Below are 15,177 nucleotides of genomic sequence, written 5' to 3' on the forward strand. Positions count from 1 at the left end.
TACTGGTTTTTATAATGATCGTAGGTCGGTGGCCTTAGCTTAGCTTCCTCTAAGCAAAGAGCTACAGCAGCCCCGCCGAAGCGACAATAAAATTGAATTGTGGTTTTCACAATTTTAATGTGGAGAGTGTAACGAGGTTACACGTACCCTGTTATGAAAGGGGTGGGTCGCAAGATGGTGTGATGATACGTATGTGTGGATTAAACAAGACGGTGTTATCACACAATGGTTTGGCTACTCCGTAACAAGAAGCCACTTCGTGGCGGCACTGATAGTACTTATGCATATTATGTATCGATTTAGATATAAGATCTACGGCAGCCCCGCTGCACCAGTGGCGCCTGCTTACTATAACTATTTAAGCAGATTTGAGTTCAAACTTAGAGGTAGTGTTCCCATTTCTCTACAAATTTCTGACATTATTTATTCATTATTCGATTTCTCATAACTAAATAAATTAGCGTTGTACCCACGTCGTTTTGTGGGTGTTGTCTTCAAATAGCCCATTGTGTGCCGATAACGCTACTTTCCCACCGCCAATGAAGGCAGTATACTTCTACCGCCATCAAGTTGACGCCTGCACGCGACGGAAGTGTCATGACACCGCCTGCCGTGACAGAAAATCCGCCATCCTGCTTGCGATTGTATCGCTGCCACACTGTGCAGTCCATGCGTCGCTCAGTATCACTATGGTTGTCCACATTAAGTGAGCGCAGACCAAGCAAAAATCCGGTCGGCGTTTCCGCCCGAAAGAGCACTGCAACGACGCGGTCCATGCGTGGCGCGGAATAGTTAGGCATGTCATATACGATTACAACATCCTGGTCCAATTTTGTCACCTGCTGCACCCTAATGAAGCTGTGCTTCACACGAGATACGTTCTCGGAATCTGTCACGATTGCCAATGTCTTCTTAATCACACCGTGCATGTTTACCTCCTTGGGATAATCCTTCTTCAATTTGAACGAGAATGCGCCATGTTGAGTCAAAAAGCTCTTGTAATCCCATCCAAGTTCGTCATGGCGATCCATGAGTACTCTACCATTCATTACGTAGTTCAGTGCAAGGTCTATTCCGTCCTTAACAGCTGCCGCGCATGTTGCTTTACTAATGTACTGGCTCAGCTGCTTAATCTCCAGCCAGCTGCATCGAGAATGCAAACGAGAAATTTCACAGTGTGAGCTCTTGGTGTATCTTTTGAGCCGGTCGTTCTCCATAGAGAGGCCTTGTATAACACGCTTAAGTCTCTTGATCGCAAACGACAATTTCACCTTTTTGGTGTTCCTTTCGTCGCCACCCGAATATTTGCTGCAGCGAGAATAGTAAATATGACTAAGATCCTCTACCTTGGCGCGCAATTTGCTCAGCATGTGCTCAATTGATCGCCCATTGCTCGAAATAGACACAGACGACGGTACAGACACCTCAGAGTTTACAGGGAGAATTCGATCGACGAAGTAATTAGCCATGTCATCCTTTTCGCTCATCGTCGAGTTTCGTAGTAAAGCATTATCCGCGTCAATAGGCGACAACAGCATGCTGGTGGCGTTGGTACTCTGGTCTACAGAGACGGCTAGCGGGCTCTCAGTCTCGGATTGTTTACTGTCACTTATGGATATCTCTCGGATCCGAATACCTTTCTCATCCGAAAGAAACATTTCTTGAATCATGCTGATTTCTTCACGAGTCCATGAGATAGCGGGTGGCGCCACCCACTGCGAGGTGCTAGTTGACAAACAAAAATCTGCTTCATGCTCCATCTCATTGAAGCTCATCTATTGCTTCGTTTTGTTCTTTAAAATGTGCGTGAAATGTGGTCTTCACCTGTGCTGTCTTTGGCAGAAATCTAACTGACGGGTGTGTGATGCATATGAACGACTTTGCGTGATGAGTGCGCTGTTGCTACGGTCCGGATCTCTTTGTGGTTCGTTGATCGACTTGCAATACCAGCGCGGGCACATGAGGCATCAGCAAAGCGCGCAAGCAGCCCCGTCCACCGTCTCTGCAATCAAAAAGTCGAGATTGGCATCAGACGGGCCATGTACATGTCTTTTACAACAACAGATTTTGATTGGAAAGAGCTCGGCGCTGCACTCCTTTCAACTATTATATCAGCTCCAACAGCGGTTGATCGTTTGGTCGCCCGCACCAGTCGCGACACAAAGATAAGACTGGATGGTGTTACACACCAGCCATAGTTGACATGGAAGTGCCGCTTGAGCAGAGCCACTCCGTACAGTCACATTAAAACCATTTGCTTACAATGTACGAACTTTAAAGAACTTTCGCACCACACCAGTGACGGCCTCAAAACACGTTCTCTTGAAGAAGCCTGGCCTTTTCGTCAATCCATCAGCTGTTAATACAAAGGTATATTTTAACTTGGGCAATGGTGTTGGTTTGAGAATGACAGGTTGAGATTCGGACTCTCAGCAGACTTTGGATTGCGATAAAATCGAAACGTTAGGAAATAAAAAGCACAAATTCAAAAAAATGGTGTGTAGGAGCGGACGAAGCGGTGATTCAATACATATGCAGAGTACACTGCTCAATTTTATGATACTTCATAAACGCAATTATTATCCAACTTTATCTTCATCAATTTTGAAATGAGAAAATATGAATAGTGAACATTGTAGCTTACAATTTTCAAAAGTCGAGAGCTACAATTTTGGACCAAACAATAGTGCATCATCCTGCATTCTTAGAATGTTGCAATCTAGAAAGATGGATCGAGGTTTTTGCCTTTGGATTAGTATAGGTTCCTTGTGGAAATTTTGCAGATAGCGGACATGAAAATGGCGCGCATTTCGAGGTACTGGGTGAAATAACTATTGTCTCGTGACTATCGTGCTTAGACAATACCGTCGTGTTCTATCAGTACCATGTAAGACTCGTGTTGATCAAAATGAGCGCTGATCGAGATGAGAATGGTGATATATATAAATGCTGGACGTTTACGCGATAGTCAGACTGATTGTTGTCTTCTTGTGATGGATCTTGATTGTTCAGGTCAAGGACAGAGTATCCGGCGATGTGTTCGTGATCCTACACATTATTTCTCAGAAAATGATTGAAAGGAACTGCAAAAGATGTGGTATGTGTGTGATGTGACTCTATTTGCTAAGAAGGTGGTGCCATGACGAGACAGAATTGCTATCACGCTTTGGGCCGCTAAATTGTGGATGAGCATTTTGGTGTCCGCGTTGGAACCGTCAACACTCACGAATATTGACAACGGAAATTGTTTCCAGATTAGTGCTTCACAATACATTGAAAAAAATCAATGCGATCGCCGGGTTTGGTTGGTAGTTTGATGAACGCTGAGCTTAACTTAGAAAAAAATCGATTAACATGACCAAAGAGAATCTCGGCCAGCGCCTGTCCGCCCAACTCACCCGGCAGAATTGCGTAAACGATACCATGAGCGAGTTCCGCAAGACCCTGCAACAGACGAGGGCGACCTTGAACTAACACAAGAATCACTTTAGTACCCGTAGCAGCGATTTCGCGGACGTACTCGATCTGACCTTGTGGCAAACTCAAATCATCAATATCACCAGGCTTCTCAGCGTATTCTCTTTCACCGATGGCTACAATCGTGTAGCTCGGCGGGATCCCTCGACTTTTGATCATCTGGAGAGCATCCAAGGAGAATGAACCATTAGGATAAAGGTCATTGGCAAAATGATACGAGCCAGAACTCGTGTTCAAAATGTTGATGATTCCCTGATGAATCGAGATTCCGTTCGGAAAAAGATTGTTGCCGGACACGCCTTGCCAGCGCAGTGACCACCCGCCACACAAGAGACCAACATTGTCTGCTGCATGGCCTGTAAGAAAAACGTCGCTGTTCACGTTCAAAGGAAGTACATTGTTCTCGTTCTTAAGGAGAATAATGGACTCGCGTGCGAGATCTAATGCTGCTTGACGACTCTCGTTTTGACCTACAAGCGCAATATCAGCTTCAGTTCCGGGAAGCGCGTTCTCGTACAAGCCGAGCTTGACCTTTGTCGATACAATACGTCGCGTAGAATCTCTAATTCGAGTCAGTAGAGCAGGGTTCTCCTCGACCGTCAGGCGAGCCATGTCGATGAAAGAGATATTGTATGGCACCATACTCATGTCGAGCGGAGCGTTTGTAAGGGCCATTCGAACTGCCTCTTGATCGGTCTTCGCTACTCGATGCCACACGTGAAGATTGTGAATCTCAGCATAGTCCGTCACAATCATACCGTCAAAGCGCATATCGTGGCGTACAAGATCCTGCAGGATCTTCGTGTTGGCAACGACAGGAATGCCGTTAATAGAAATATAGCTTTCCATTGCCGTCATAGCTCCCGCTTTGATGGCAGCCAGGAATGACGGAGCAAATTGGTTAAGTAATTCAAAATCGGATATTGTGACGCCGACGCGATCGTGACCGGTCGGAGTCTTGGAGTAGCCGATAATATGCTTCATACAGGCCGCTGTCGTTCCGTTGCTCTGAATACCGCGGATAATGGCATCGGCCATGACGGAAACAAGATAAGGATCTTCACCAAAAGTTTCAAATGTTCGGGCCCAAAGAGGATTTCGCGAGATTTCAAGAATTGGTGAAAAAAGCCAGGGAATCCCAGCAGCTCCCGTATCACGAGCCGTGATCCGCCCCATATTGTAGACCAGTTCTGGATTGAATGTTGCAGCAGCATTGATTTGCTGTCCAAAAAGCACTGCTCCACGGACGTAGTTGGCTCCGTGCACCGAGTCCAGGCCATAAATGATTGGATGACTGTGGTGACTTGCATAAATGTCTTGGATTTCGGTGATCAAATTGCGCCACTCTAGAGGAGAAAAGATGTGGGTTGAGTTTGAAGTTGAGTCGTTCAACTCAGCGCCTGGAGAATTAAGATAAGAACCGACATTTAGTCTAGCATGCTCGTGAACCACAGCTTGATTTAAAGTGCGATTTGGATGCAAAATTGTGCTCACATCGAGCTGCGTCATTTGACCAAGCATGTCACCTATATCCTGTACATTTGTAAAGTGCGTCAGCTCAAAAAATTACCTGACCAAGAGTTGCAAAATACGTACCATTGTCGACATGATTGCTTCAACGCGGTTTTGAACGTGCCAGTCGGTAGCTATCGATGGTGTAGCCAAAGAAGCTGTAGCCAAAGTGACAAAGCTTGCGAAAACGAGAGTTTGCAGCCCCATTATCGTCAATGTAAAGCCAAGTTCGTTTGTTGTTGTTGGGATGTAAATTTGAAAATGACGGTTTGCCTATTGCTCAGCAGGTGCAATCCTTACGGCTTATAGTCTCCCTTGGCCAATATGGGTTATGACCTGGACGAAGATGAATCTCTGGCCAATCGAAAAAGTACTGAAACAACTTGGAATTTGCGTCTTGAACTTCGGTTGCGTCGGACAATCTTGGAATCGCGCACTGCTCGCAAATCTGTCATGGTTATATCATCTAAACATACCAGATTCCTGAGGCCTACAACAGATAAATCTCCTTATTGCTTAAGCGTAATTCGTTTTATCCTTTTGCTGCGATATTCGATACGCTGCAAGTTGAGCTTGCAGCAGAATTTGCCTGCGCTGGTTCTGATTGATACCATGTTGACAACCAGTCAAATAATATTGACATTCATTGCGTATTAAAACAGACACGTTATGCCGTGTCTCAAGTTTTAGCTGATACGCTTTTAATCTACGATTAGTGTTTCGTCTTACGCAGTCGTGCCGTGTTGATGAACGTAAAATCGACTAATTGGCGAATCTTATGCTATATTCATGTCATAGCTTTTATATTTACTCTTACCTTTTTATTACTAGGATTTTGGCTCGAATGCATTGCTTGGGCTATTAGGTTTCGTACGACGGGAACAGAAGCCGTAAGCAATGCATTTGCTTTGCCAAAGCCATGTTTAAGTGAACCTCTAACCAGTTGTCTCACCGCCGACACACAGAAAACAATCGAGAGCGAGATATTGACGAGTAGCAAATCGCATAAGCTTTTGGAGATTCCAATTCGGAATAAATCCAGATCCAAGCTCGCTGATTGCCTAGGGAGTGATTGATACACTCGGTTTTCCTTGTAATTGCGAACAGCGAACAGGCTACGAGATTCGAGTGACCTCTATAGCAGACGTCATATCCGTATGTTAAAAAAGCGCTTAAAGCCGACATATTTGCACAGCCATGATTTAGCATACTATCAAAATACTTTATATCCCACTAAAACGAATATTACAGATACATACTGCAACTTAAACTTGCAGCTAAATTGTATATAAAAATGTATCTGATACATCCATACCCAAAGTAATATATTTTCGGCACCTTTACAAAGTGATATATTTTCGGCACCTGCATTCCATATCAATTCCATATTGTTTCTGGAGATAGCCAATCTAAGTATGCACAGTAGCCGCTTTTATCCATTTAATGTTTATATGAATGTGACCTTGTTGCAACCGTGGTCGTAAGGGGTTTTATCACGAGATTTTATCTTGTAATGACAGCGCGACGACTTGATAGCCATCCAACTCGCACCACCATGTATTCCTTTTTGTATCGTCAGAACGGTTTGAACCAAATCGACTGATATTGATTGGAGTGCGCGACGCCGGCGAGCCGCATACAACACCATCTACAAATTTGTAATATCTTCACATAAACAGTTTGGGATATTGATATCTTTTGCAATTAGGCTGCCGTGCACTTTGCACAGCGAAAGCTTTAAAATTTTAGAGTCCGCGCAGAGGTTGGGTTTGTGCGCTAAAAAAAGGAACAGAACGAGAGTTCCAAGCTAATTAAGATTATGAAGTTGCTCTACTATTTCAAGAGTCCATATAGATTAGATTAGATGTTAGAAATAAGTTTTATATAGTCTCAAAGCTAGTCCTTCCCCGGTTACACACTGCACCAAGATGTGAGCCACACTGGGATTTACACTTTTTTGTCTTTTCCAGAAGTGACCGTCTACGCGAATCCACTGCGCCTGGTGTGATACTTTACTTTCAACATTTTACCGCGACTGCTTTTCTGAGCACACTTTCGAACTTGTGCACCAAATCGAATCGCTCAGCTGGCCGCACAAAATGCGCATACTTCGTGATTGACGCACTTAACTAATTTTCGATGAGGACGCCGGAGGTTTCTGCGACTAGGCGGATCCAGTGACTCTTCGAGCTCCTTTTTAATACCTTTATCCCCGCTCAACAATATACGGGCTAGCCGCTCCCTACGGAGGAAGAACTCACTGCGATTTTCCGTGTTTTTTTCAGTGGAAAGTATTTCGACACCCCGTTGTGAGATCACTTCGATGTACGGCACCGAGCTGGACAGTGCTCTGGGCGCCCTTCTTGCTCTTCTGCAAGTGCATGAGTCGCACCTTCACTTGCCCAAATCACATTTACGATTTTTAAAACATTCGAAGCCGGTCGCCGCGCTGACACACGTATGTTTTTGAACCTCCCACACACACCAATAGCAAAATATCGACAAGATAGTCGCTCACGAGCGATTAAGCATCCCAGTTGTATGTACTATCTGCGCTTGAAGCAGCAGTGGCTTGGGCAACCATACCCTCCATGAGGGTTGTACTGTAGATACTAGATGTTGGCAAAAGTGCTGATGAGTTACAGACTCAGTTTGCGCACTGGGTAAGGAGGAAACTCTGCCTCATCTGTTTTGTAGCTCTACAAGCCAGCTTCGACTAAGTAGACGTCCACATAGAATATCTCCTCATGCTTGACTTTGCGTAAAACAAAGCACGATGTTAGTGTAAATTTGACGACTTATCACCTTGATTTGATACTTTTAACAGCCTCGTTCGTCTGCATGAGATCAAAGATCCGATTTAACGCAAGGACTAATCTAGAACTGATATAGTCGCTTGTGATCATAAGAGAGATGGACAATGAAGCTGGACCATACTTGGACGGCAAATATATTGCTCGGCATCCAGATCGGTTGCCTCCCAATTGTGGAAAGCGCGCTGCGACTGGTGTCCCTGCCCCTTCTTTAAAAATAATAAAGACTGAAGGTGTGCTAGGTCGCAAACAACTACGGCATCAGGGCAATTTTGCCGAAGTGGAAACTCAACTTCCGCGTTTTGAACTAATGCTAACTCTTTTACTCAATCTACGCTAATATCAGCCCTGGAATACCCACTGGACTCACCACCGCTCCGCATGGAAGTGGGCCAGACCTTACTCATTGAGAAGGTTTACCCTCTCGCAGCTAGCTCTCGTGAGCTCTCTTGGTTGTGGCGGATCGTCAACTCTATCTGAAAGCCACGGCGTGTGTCTTTTACCGAGATGGACCGTATCTTGAATTCGCTGATTGAGCTTTGCCATTGCACTGCTTGATTTGACGCACCCCCAGAGACTTGGAACCACATCGCTGCATTGAAGCAGAGGGTAGCTCAGCTATAAGGGATTGTAAAGGTGTCGCTTCTTCTGCAACAGCGATGTTCACGCCCAGCTTGCTCGTAAGAGCAGTGTCTTGGTATGACTTCTATGTGTCATACTGGATAGTTGATGTGTTCGCATTCTCTTGGGATATCCAAAATACAACTTAACCCCTCCTTCACTATGACCGTGAACGGTCCGACGTAATTCGGTTGCAAGTTAGTGTTATTGACAGCGGTCACTGCATGTGTAGATAGTGCATTTTATTCACATATTGCCCAACAACATTTCCGCGTGAGTTTGGCCTGCCTCTGGCAGTGGCGTGTTTCTTTGTATATCTTGGCTTTCAACTATAGCCTCGCGCACCATGCACATAATGCTCTATCTCATCAAAATAAAATAATGGTTTTGCTGCTAGTGTAGTCGGGCTGATGTTAGCAAGTAAAATGTGACAGACAATGCTCCTCAACGAAGGTCGGACTCACTTCGTGGCGATGCCGAAGGAAATCAGGGATCTGCCGGACAAATCTACTAAGCCTGCAGCGGCATGTACACCATTATTCAGCGCAAGATCCTGAGCGAAAGAAACCCACTTTCGAACCGCGGTATCGCTGCACAAGGATATTCCCTAGAGCGCAAACCACGCGTTCCATCTGAATGTCCGTTTGCACATATTTGTAGGTGATATATCCAATCCGGTGCCTGTACCTTGAACAACGATCGTTGAAGCTTTGCAATAAATCTACTGACGTGATGGCTACCGGCAATTCGTGTTGACGAAGAACTTTGGCTATAAACGTCAGCATAATCGGGCGCCTATTAGGCCGACCAGAGAAGCCGACGCATGCAGTAAAATTCTGACCCGTTGAAATGTTTTACACATGCACACATATGTGCTCACCCATTTATACACCAATACAAAGCGCTCACCGAGCAAGACGTCTTTTCTCTTTCGATGATGAGGGGAAATTATCATGTAATGCCACATATTTTGTGTCTTGTAGAATAACGCCGTAATACAGAAAGCTCTGGGATAAAGCATAGCGGTGCAGGCATGCAATCGCGCGCTTCAATCAAGCAGTATCTGTTTCTCGAATCCAATGCTTCTCAAGGCTTTTAGCAGTGCAACACATATTTCGTCTGTCCCGTTCACGGTACGGATCGCCTCATGATTTGGCGACGTCACCATTGAAAAATTGCAGTGAATCAAAGCTAGGATGACGCAAAAATGTACCAGCCACCATATTTTTAGACGACTCAGCATGTTCCGCAACTCAGAGTTTATTTCGAAAAAGAAGGAGAACGGACTATCCATACGTGGTGATGTGACGACGTCGCAGTGCGAGATAACTATGATCATTACCATATTTCCACACGCATTCAGCAGTGTAATCTCAATATTCAGAGTATTTACAAAAATTTGGGTCTCATCGAAATTTGGTGGTCTACAGGGAAGATGCCAATATCCAGCTATTTCATCCATTTATCATATCCAGGGTTTTATCGCAGTCGTGACCTCATTTCTATATCTTGATGAATATACAACAATTCATATTAAAGATTCAGATAAAGTGTTGCTGACCGAATAGTAGTTTTTCTGGTGAATGATAAAATCTACAAATAAACTTATAGAGAATGCAGGTCGTGTCATGCCAATAATACATTTCTTCTCTTGAATCGATTTATACGGTCGACAGATCATGGGAAATACAGTCAGTGAGTCTGCAAAACTTTGGGTCAACCCTGACACCAAGCTATCCAAAGGTGACATTCCAATATCCAACTATTCAGTCAAATACCGGATTCCAGGGCTCCACCGCATTTAATTCTTATTCTTGATAAATACACGACCAATTATATCGATCGACCAGACCGAAGTCAATCAGATGTTGCTGGCCGTTTTGTAATATTTCATTTTGGCAAATCATATACTAGTAGGAGTTAATGCAGGTCATGCAGCGGGGCTGCCGCAGCTCTTTTGCTTGGAGGAAGGTTAGTTAAGGTCGATGACCTTCGTTCTATACTTCGAACCCGTACGATTGTAGCGGATCGCGATTCGCTTCCTCCAAGAGTAACAACAACCTTGACCCAAGGCTTATTAGCCCTTCCGTTTAAATGAAAACTGTATTTTTGGGTTTTATCTGCGGTATATACGATAAAACCTAATGAAATGCATAAGTACTGGTTGTTCCAGCCACGTACTGACTTCTTGTTTAGGTGTAGCCCCACCATTATGTGGTCACACCATCTTGTGTAACCCACACCAATTTGTGCACATATTATCTTGTGTGACCCTGTTACACTCTCCTTTCATCAAGATTGTGAGCACCTACAGTTCACATTCAACTGTCGCCTCGAATGAGGCTCGCGTGTCTAAGACACCGCAACAGCACCAGGACCTTCATACACTTGTCTGCATATTGATCCCTGTGTCAAAGACAGGGAGGACACCTAGCCTTGCTGGTTCAGATACCGCCCGCGTGCAGAGCCCATCTTCGTCTCCTGCAGGCGGTGCAACTACGGACCGCGCCCGCCACGGGCGATGAATTACCTCGTCGAGGATTTGAAGGAAGTCGACTACAAGTTGTATACTCTTTGCCCTGGAAGGGAAGAAGAATTTCCAGCGCATGACGTGAGCCCTGTTCGAACCTTGCGGACGCCGTGTCCGTTTCCCGAACTCTCGACTTCCGGGAGAAATTATATCATTGCCAAACACCTCGACGAGACACAGAAGCAGCAGCTAAATGCTGCTCGCAGGGCGGCTTTCCTGCACGCAAATCCACGGTCAGTCCTTGACCCTCTTGTAAATACGGCTTCCGCTCGGCGGCAGAAGCGATGGACGCGATGGACGCGATCACTCTATCGTTGGGCGTCTACGTGGTCGTGCACCCGGCCACTACACAAGGTGAGCTTGACCAACGAAAAGCTCTCCAAGCTCGCTTCTTGGTGCCTCATGAAATCTTGACGGATACCTACTGCACTTGACTACGTGCTCAAAAAGGAGGCGCTCCTGTACCCGCGATGCAGATGACACCTGTGGTGCTCACCCCTAGTGAAACCGTTGCAGATGACGAACAGCTCTTTGAGCGATGGTTGTAGCGGCACCGGAATCTTCTCTCGCTGCACAACTTACATTTGAGCCACAGGGGGGAGAACACGCGCGTGCAACGCCATCTTTGGTTTGAGTTTGCCAAACTCAAGGCGCAACGCCGATCCTATGTATCGTCACCATGCAACGTATGGATTAATCCATCACCCCCCGCGATCTCTGTGGTCTCTCACACGGCGGAGTCTACAACCACAGCAGCTCAGGGCCATGGCTTGAGCTCAGCTCATGTTTCACCGGCTTTCCTGGCTTTGCCGAGAAGCGCGGGACGCGGAACCTCATGATCTCCCTGATCATAAGCGTCCACGACGTCTGGGCAGTCTTGCCGACGTGGCGTTTCGAACTCCCACGAGTTCTCAAAGTCGAGGTATCCCCGCCACCTTACAAGAAGGTAGGTTTAACCCTGTCGACGACATCGACTTACAAGACGTTCCACGTGAGAGTGGACACCACCATTCTCGACGAGAAGAGTCGGCGGCGGTTGATGAATCGCGATGCTCTTCGAGTTCTTTAGGACGAGGTCCGGCGCGTTCGGGACTTCGCTGAGTGTCATGCTGGGGTGGCATACCGCTGCGCGGGACACCTCGAGAGCTTGGAGCACGTTGTTCACCGGTTGCCTCACGCTGAGGACTATCGCGCTCTGTCGAAGCGGCCCCTAGCCGATGAGCAGACAAATGTGTCGCTTCATGCGGAGGTGGAGCGCTTGGCGCTGTTGAGGATAGAGATCGTTGCACTCCGTGATCAAATCAGTTGCTGGTCCAGCTTTTGGATGGTCGATCTCCTGTGGGTGCCGCTGCGGCGCCAATATTTCCGCGCTTACTTGCGCCGGATCCCGGTACGGCATGAGCAAGCCCACATAACAATTGGGTGGATGAGTATTCGATTCAAAACGCTTAGCGTATACACAAGGTTACGCTTAGCCACAACATTAAAAACTCCGATAAACCGTGGACGGATCTTTGTATCAAAGACAGCAGAAATCGCATCGGTAGGACGGTTTCAAGCATCAGGTATCCGACCTCGAAGTTTATAACATATCCTCTACCTTTAACGTCTGCATATTCTTTCTGCATGTTTGGCTTTCAGCCATCGCATCGCGGACGCATCGTAAGACACTCAGTCCAGTAGACAGGAAGTCATCGACTTCTTTACGCGCAATAAGAAGGCTGACATCAGCTAGTTACTCAAATATTCTTCTCTCACCAAGCCCTGAATCATGGTATGGCGGCGTCGAGGATTAACGAGCCCGTTCACGTAGAACGGTGTGTAGCCGGTATGAATGCACTGCATTGCTCAGAGCATAATCTACAAGTGGCAGCAACCAGCGCTTCGCGGTCTCAGCGCAGACGCTGCGAAGAATGTCTTCATCGACACGGTTCACGCGCTTATTTTGCCCACCAGTCTGCGAATAGTCCGCTGTTGACATAGCCAACATGGCGCCCAGCACCATGAAGATTGTCGACCAAAACTGCCCAATGAAGCGTGGGTCTCTGTCAGAGACACTTGACTCCAGGAGTCGATGTTGTCGAAAGACATGATCTACAAACAGCGTCTCGTCGATGATGTCCGGCACAGCCGCAAGATTTGCCATCTTGCTCAAACGGTCGACGAAGACCACCACTCCTGTGATGCCCGCCGAACCCTTCGGCAGGCCAAACACACAGACCATACTCATGGACTGCTGACACCCGAAGATACCGGTAAACTGGCCAGCGGCGCTGCTGCATTCGGATAGAGTTTGACCATTTGACCCTTTGACACGTCTCACGCGTGCGCACATATGTATGTGCTCGTCTATCTGATAGTTTGGGCCACCAGTAGTGGCAACTCACAGACCTGAAAGTCTTTTCACGGCCAAGATGACCACTGAGTCGGGTGTCGCGGGCCTCATAGAAGACACGGTACTTCAAAATCTCATCATGAGGAGCACAATTCTTGGCGTATCCGTATAGGAATCCGTTATCTAATGAATAGTGGGGCAACCGTGCGCGCAGTCGCGATGACGACTTCTTGTCCAAGTTTCCAAATTCCTTGCTACCGAGAGCCTGTAGCAGCGCTACGCATATATCATCACCCGCGTACGCGGCGCATAGCAATCCGTCACGGACGACGTCACCGTCGTGACATGATCGAAATTATAATCTGGCCTGCGTGACAACGCATCAGTTTAAGCACTCTGCTTTTCTGGCTTAAACTTCACCTCGAAGATATATTCCGCGAAGAAAGAGAGCCACCTGGCCATTCTCTGCGAGAAGTGAGACCACTGAGTCGCAGTTCGTAGTGACGCATGATCTGTATAGATTACAAACGGCTTGGATTCGAGCAGGTGGACCCTGAACTTGACAAGTGCATTCTTTATCGCAAGTACCTTCTTGTCATGAACTGGTTAGTTCTTCTCTGCAGCTTTGAGCTGTCGATATTCGAACGCGATCGCCCGATCTCGCCTATTGGCGTCTGCTTGCAGCAGTGCACAGCCGAGAGCAAAGTCCGAAGCGTCACAGACAACGCTGAAGGGCGATCAGGGTCTGGCAGCGCCAGTATTGGTGCATGCAGGAGGCTGTGGGATGCTGGAAGTTACAAAGAAAGACGAGGCAACGTTAAAAAGGTTACGCTCCACGTAATTACGGCGAAAACAAAGACATGAATATTATTGAGACCAGGATGGTTACAAGAAGCGGAGCTGATTGATAACGATCAAGCAGCGATGATGCAATTTCTCAATGCGCGAAATAAGCCGATAGGATCGCTTATCAATGTGGTGCCACATCCAACATATCCGCACAGGAAGGCCTTGTTCTCAGACAGCCTTCAAAGTACCGACTGAAGACAGCAAAAAGGCGAGTGGAATATGGTTTCCGCCCTGCGGATCCCGCTGTGGAAGCGAAGGACGTGGTAACTCGATCGTTACGCCATCACTTTATCAAGCCCCCAGCTATTACGGAAGATGAGCTTGCCGAACGGAAAGCTCTTCGAACTCGTTTCTTGGTCCCAAAAAAAATCTTGTTGGAAGCTTGTCACACTCATCTGCGTGCTCAACGAGGTGGCTCTCGTGTACCCGCAATGAGAACAATATCTGTAGTGCTTGCCCCTGGCGAAAGCTCTACAGATGACTAAGCGCTCTTTGAGCGTTAGGTGCAACGGCACCGAAAACTTTCCTCACTGTATAATATACAGTTGAGCCACAAGGAAGTGGACGTTCGTGTGGAGCGACACCTCCGATTTGAGTTTGCCAATCTTAAGGCACGCCGTCGACTTCCTTCGGATTGTCGCCCTGCGACGTATGGGTCAACCCATAATGCTCCCGCGAGCTCTGTGTTTTCGACCGCAGGAGCTCAGGGCCACTGCTTGAGCTCAGCTCATGGCCCTTCTACTATACGTGCTATTGCCGGGAAGCGCGGGGCGTCCTGATCTTTCCGATCAAAGCGTCCACGGCGTCTGGGCAATCTTGCCGAAGTGGCGTCTAAAACTCCCACGAGTTTTTGGTGTCGGGATATTCCCGCCACTTCACCAGATTTTGGGTTTGACCCTCGTCTGACTAGACGTTCCATGTGATAGTGGACGTCATCGTTTTCATCGAGAATAGTCAGTGGCGGGCGGTGACGACCGGGTCCACCGCCGTCCGGTGACTCGTGATGCTCTTCGAGCCCTTGAGGACGAGGTCCTTCGTGA

At 47.0% G+C, this 15,177-nt stretch overlaps 3 protein-coding genes across 3 annotated transcripts; 1 reads left to right on the forward strand and 2 right to left on the reverse strand.

Annotated features, from left to right (window-relative positions):
- Positions 1-494: 494 nt before the first annotated feature.
- PHALS_11792 (uncharacterized protein) lies at positions 495-1,775 on the reverse strand (the record flags this gene model as incomplete). The annotated part of the gene is made up of 1 exon (XM_024727215.1): positions 495-1,775. The coding sequence occupies one exon, from the start codon at positions 1,773-1,775 to the stop codon at positions 495-497; it is 1,281 nt and encodes a 426-aa protein (XP_024577814.1).
- Positions 1,776-3,255: 1,480 nt separating this feature from the next.
- PHALS_11793 (RxLR-like protein) lies at positions 3,256-5,196 on the reverse strand (the record flags this gene model as incomplete). The annotated part of the gene is made up of 2 exons (XM_024727216.1): positions 3,256-5,010; positions 5,074-5,196. The coding sequence occupies 2 exons, from the start codon at positions 5,194-5,196 to the stop codon at positions 3,256-3,258; spliced, it is 1,878 nt and encodes a 625-aa protein (XP_024577815.1).
- A 1-nt stretch (position 5,197) lies between these two features.
- PHALS_14533 (uncharacterized protein) lies at positions 5,198-6,028 on the forward strand. Its single transcript, XM_024727217.2, has one exon. It carries the CDS (start codon positions 5,314-5,316, stop codon positions 5,644-5,646), a length of 333 nt encoding a protein of 110 aa, XP_024577816.1. The 5' UTR covers positions 5,198-5,313; the 3' UTR covers positions 5,647-6,028.
- The last annotated feature ends 9,149 nt before the right edge of the window (positions 6,029-15,177 follow it).

This window comes from Plasmopara halstedii (genome assembly GCF_900000015.1).
Source record: "Plasmopara halstedii genome assembly, contig: Scaffold_555, whole genome shotgun sequence".
Taxonomy (NCBI): Eukaryota; Oomycota; class Peronosporomycetes; order Peronosporales; family Peronosporaceae; genus Plasmopara; species Plasmopara halstedii.

Bases quoted from the DNA above. Each gene is read 5' to 3' on its own strand.
- PHALS_14533 (XM_024727217.2), top strand. From the start codon at position 5,314: ATGGGTTATGACCTGGACGAAGATGAATCTCTGGCCAATCGAAAAAGT.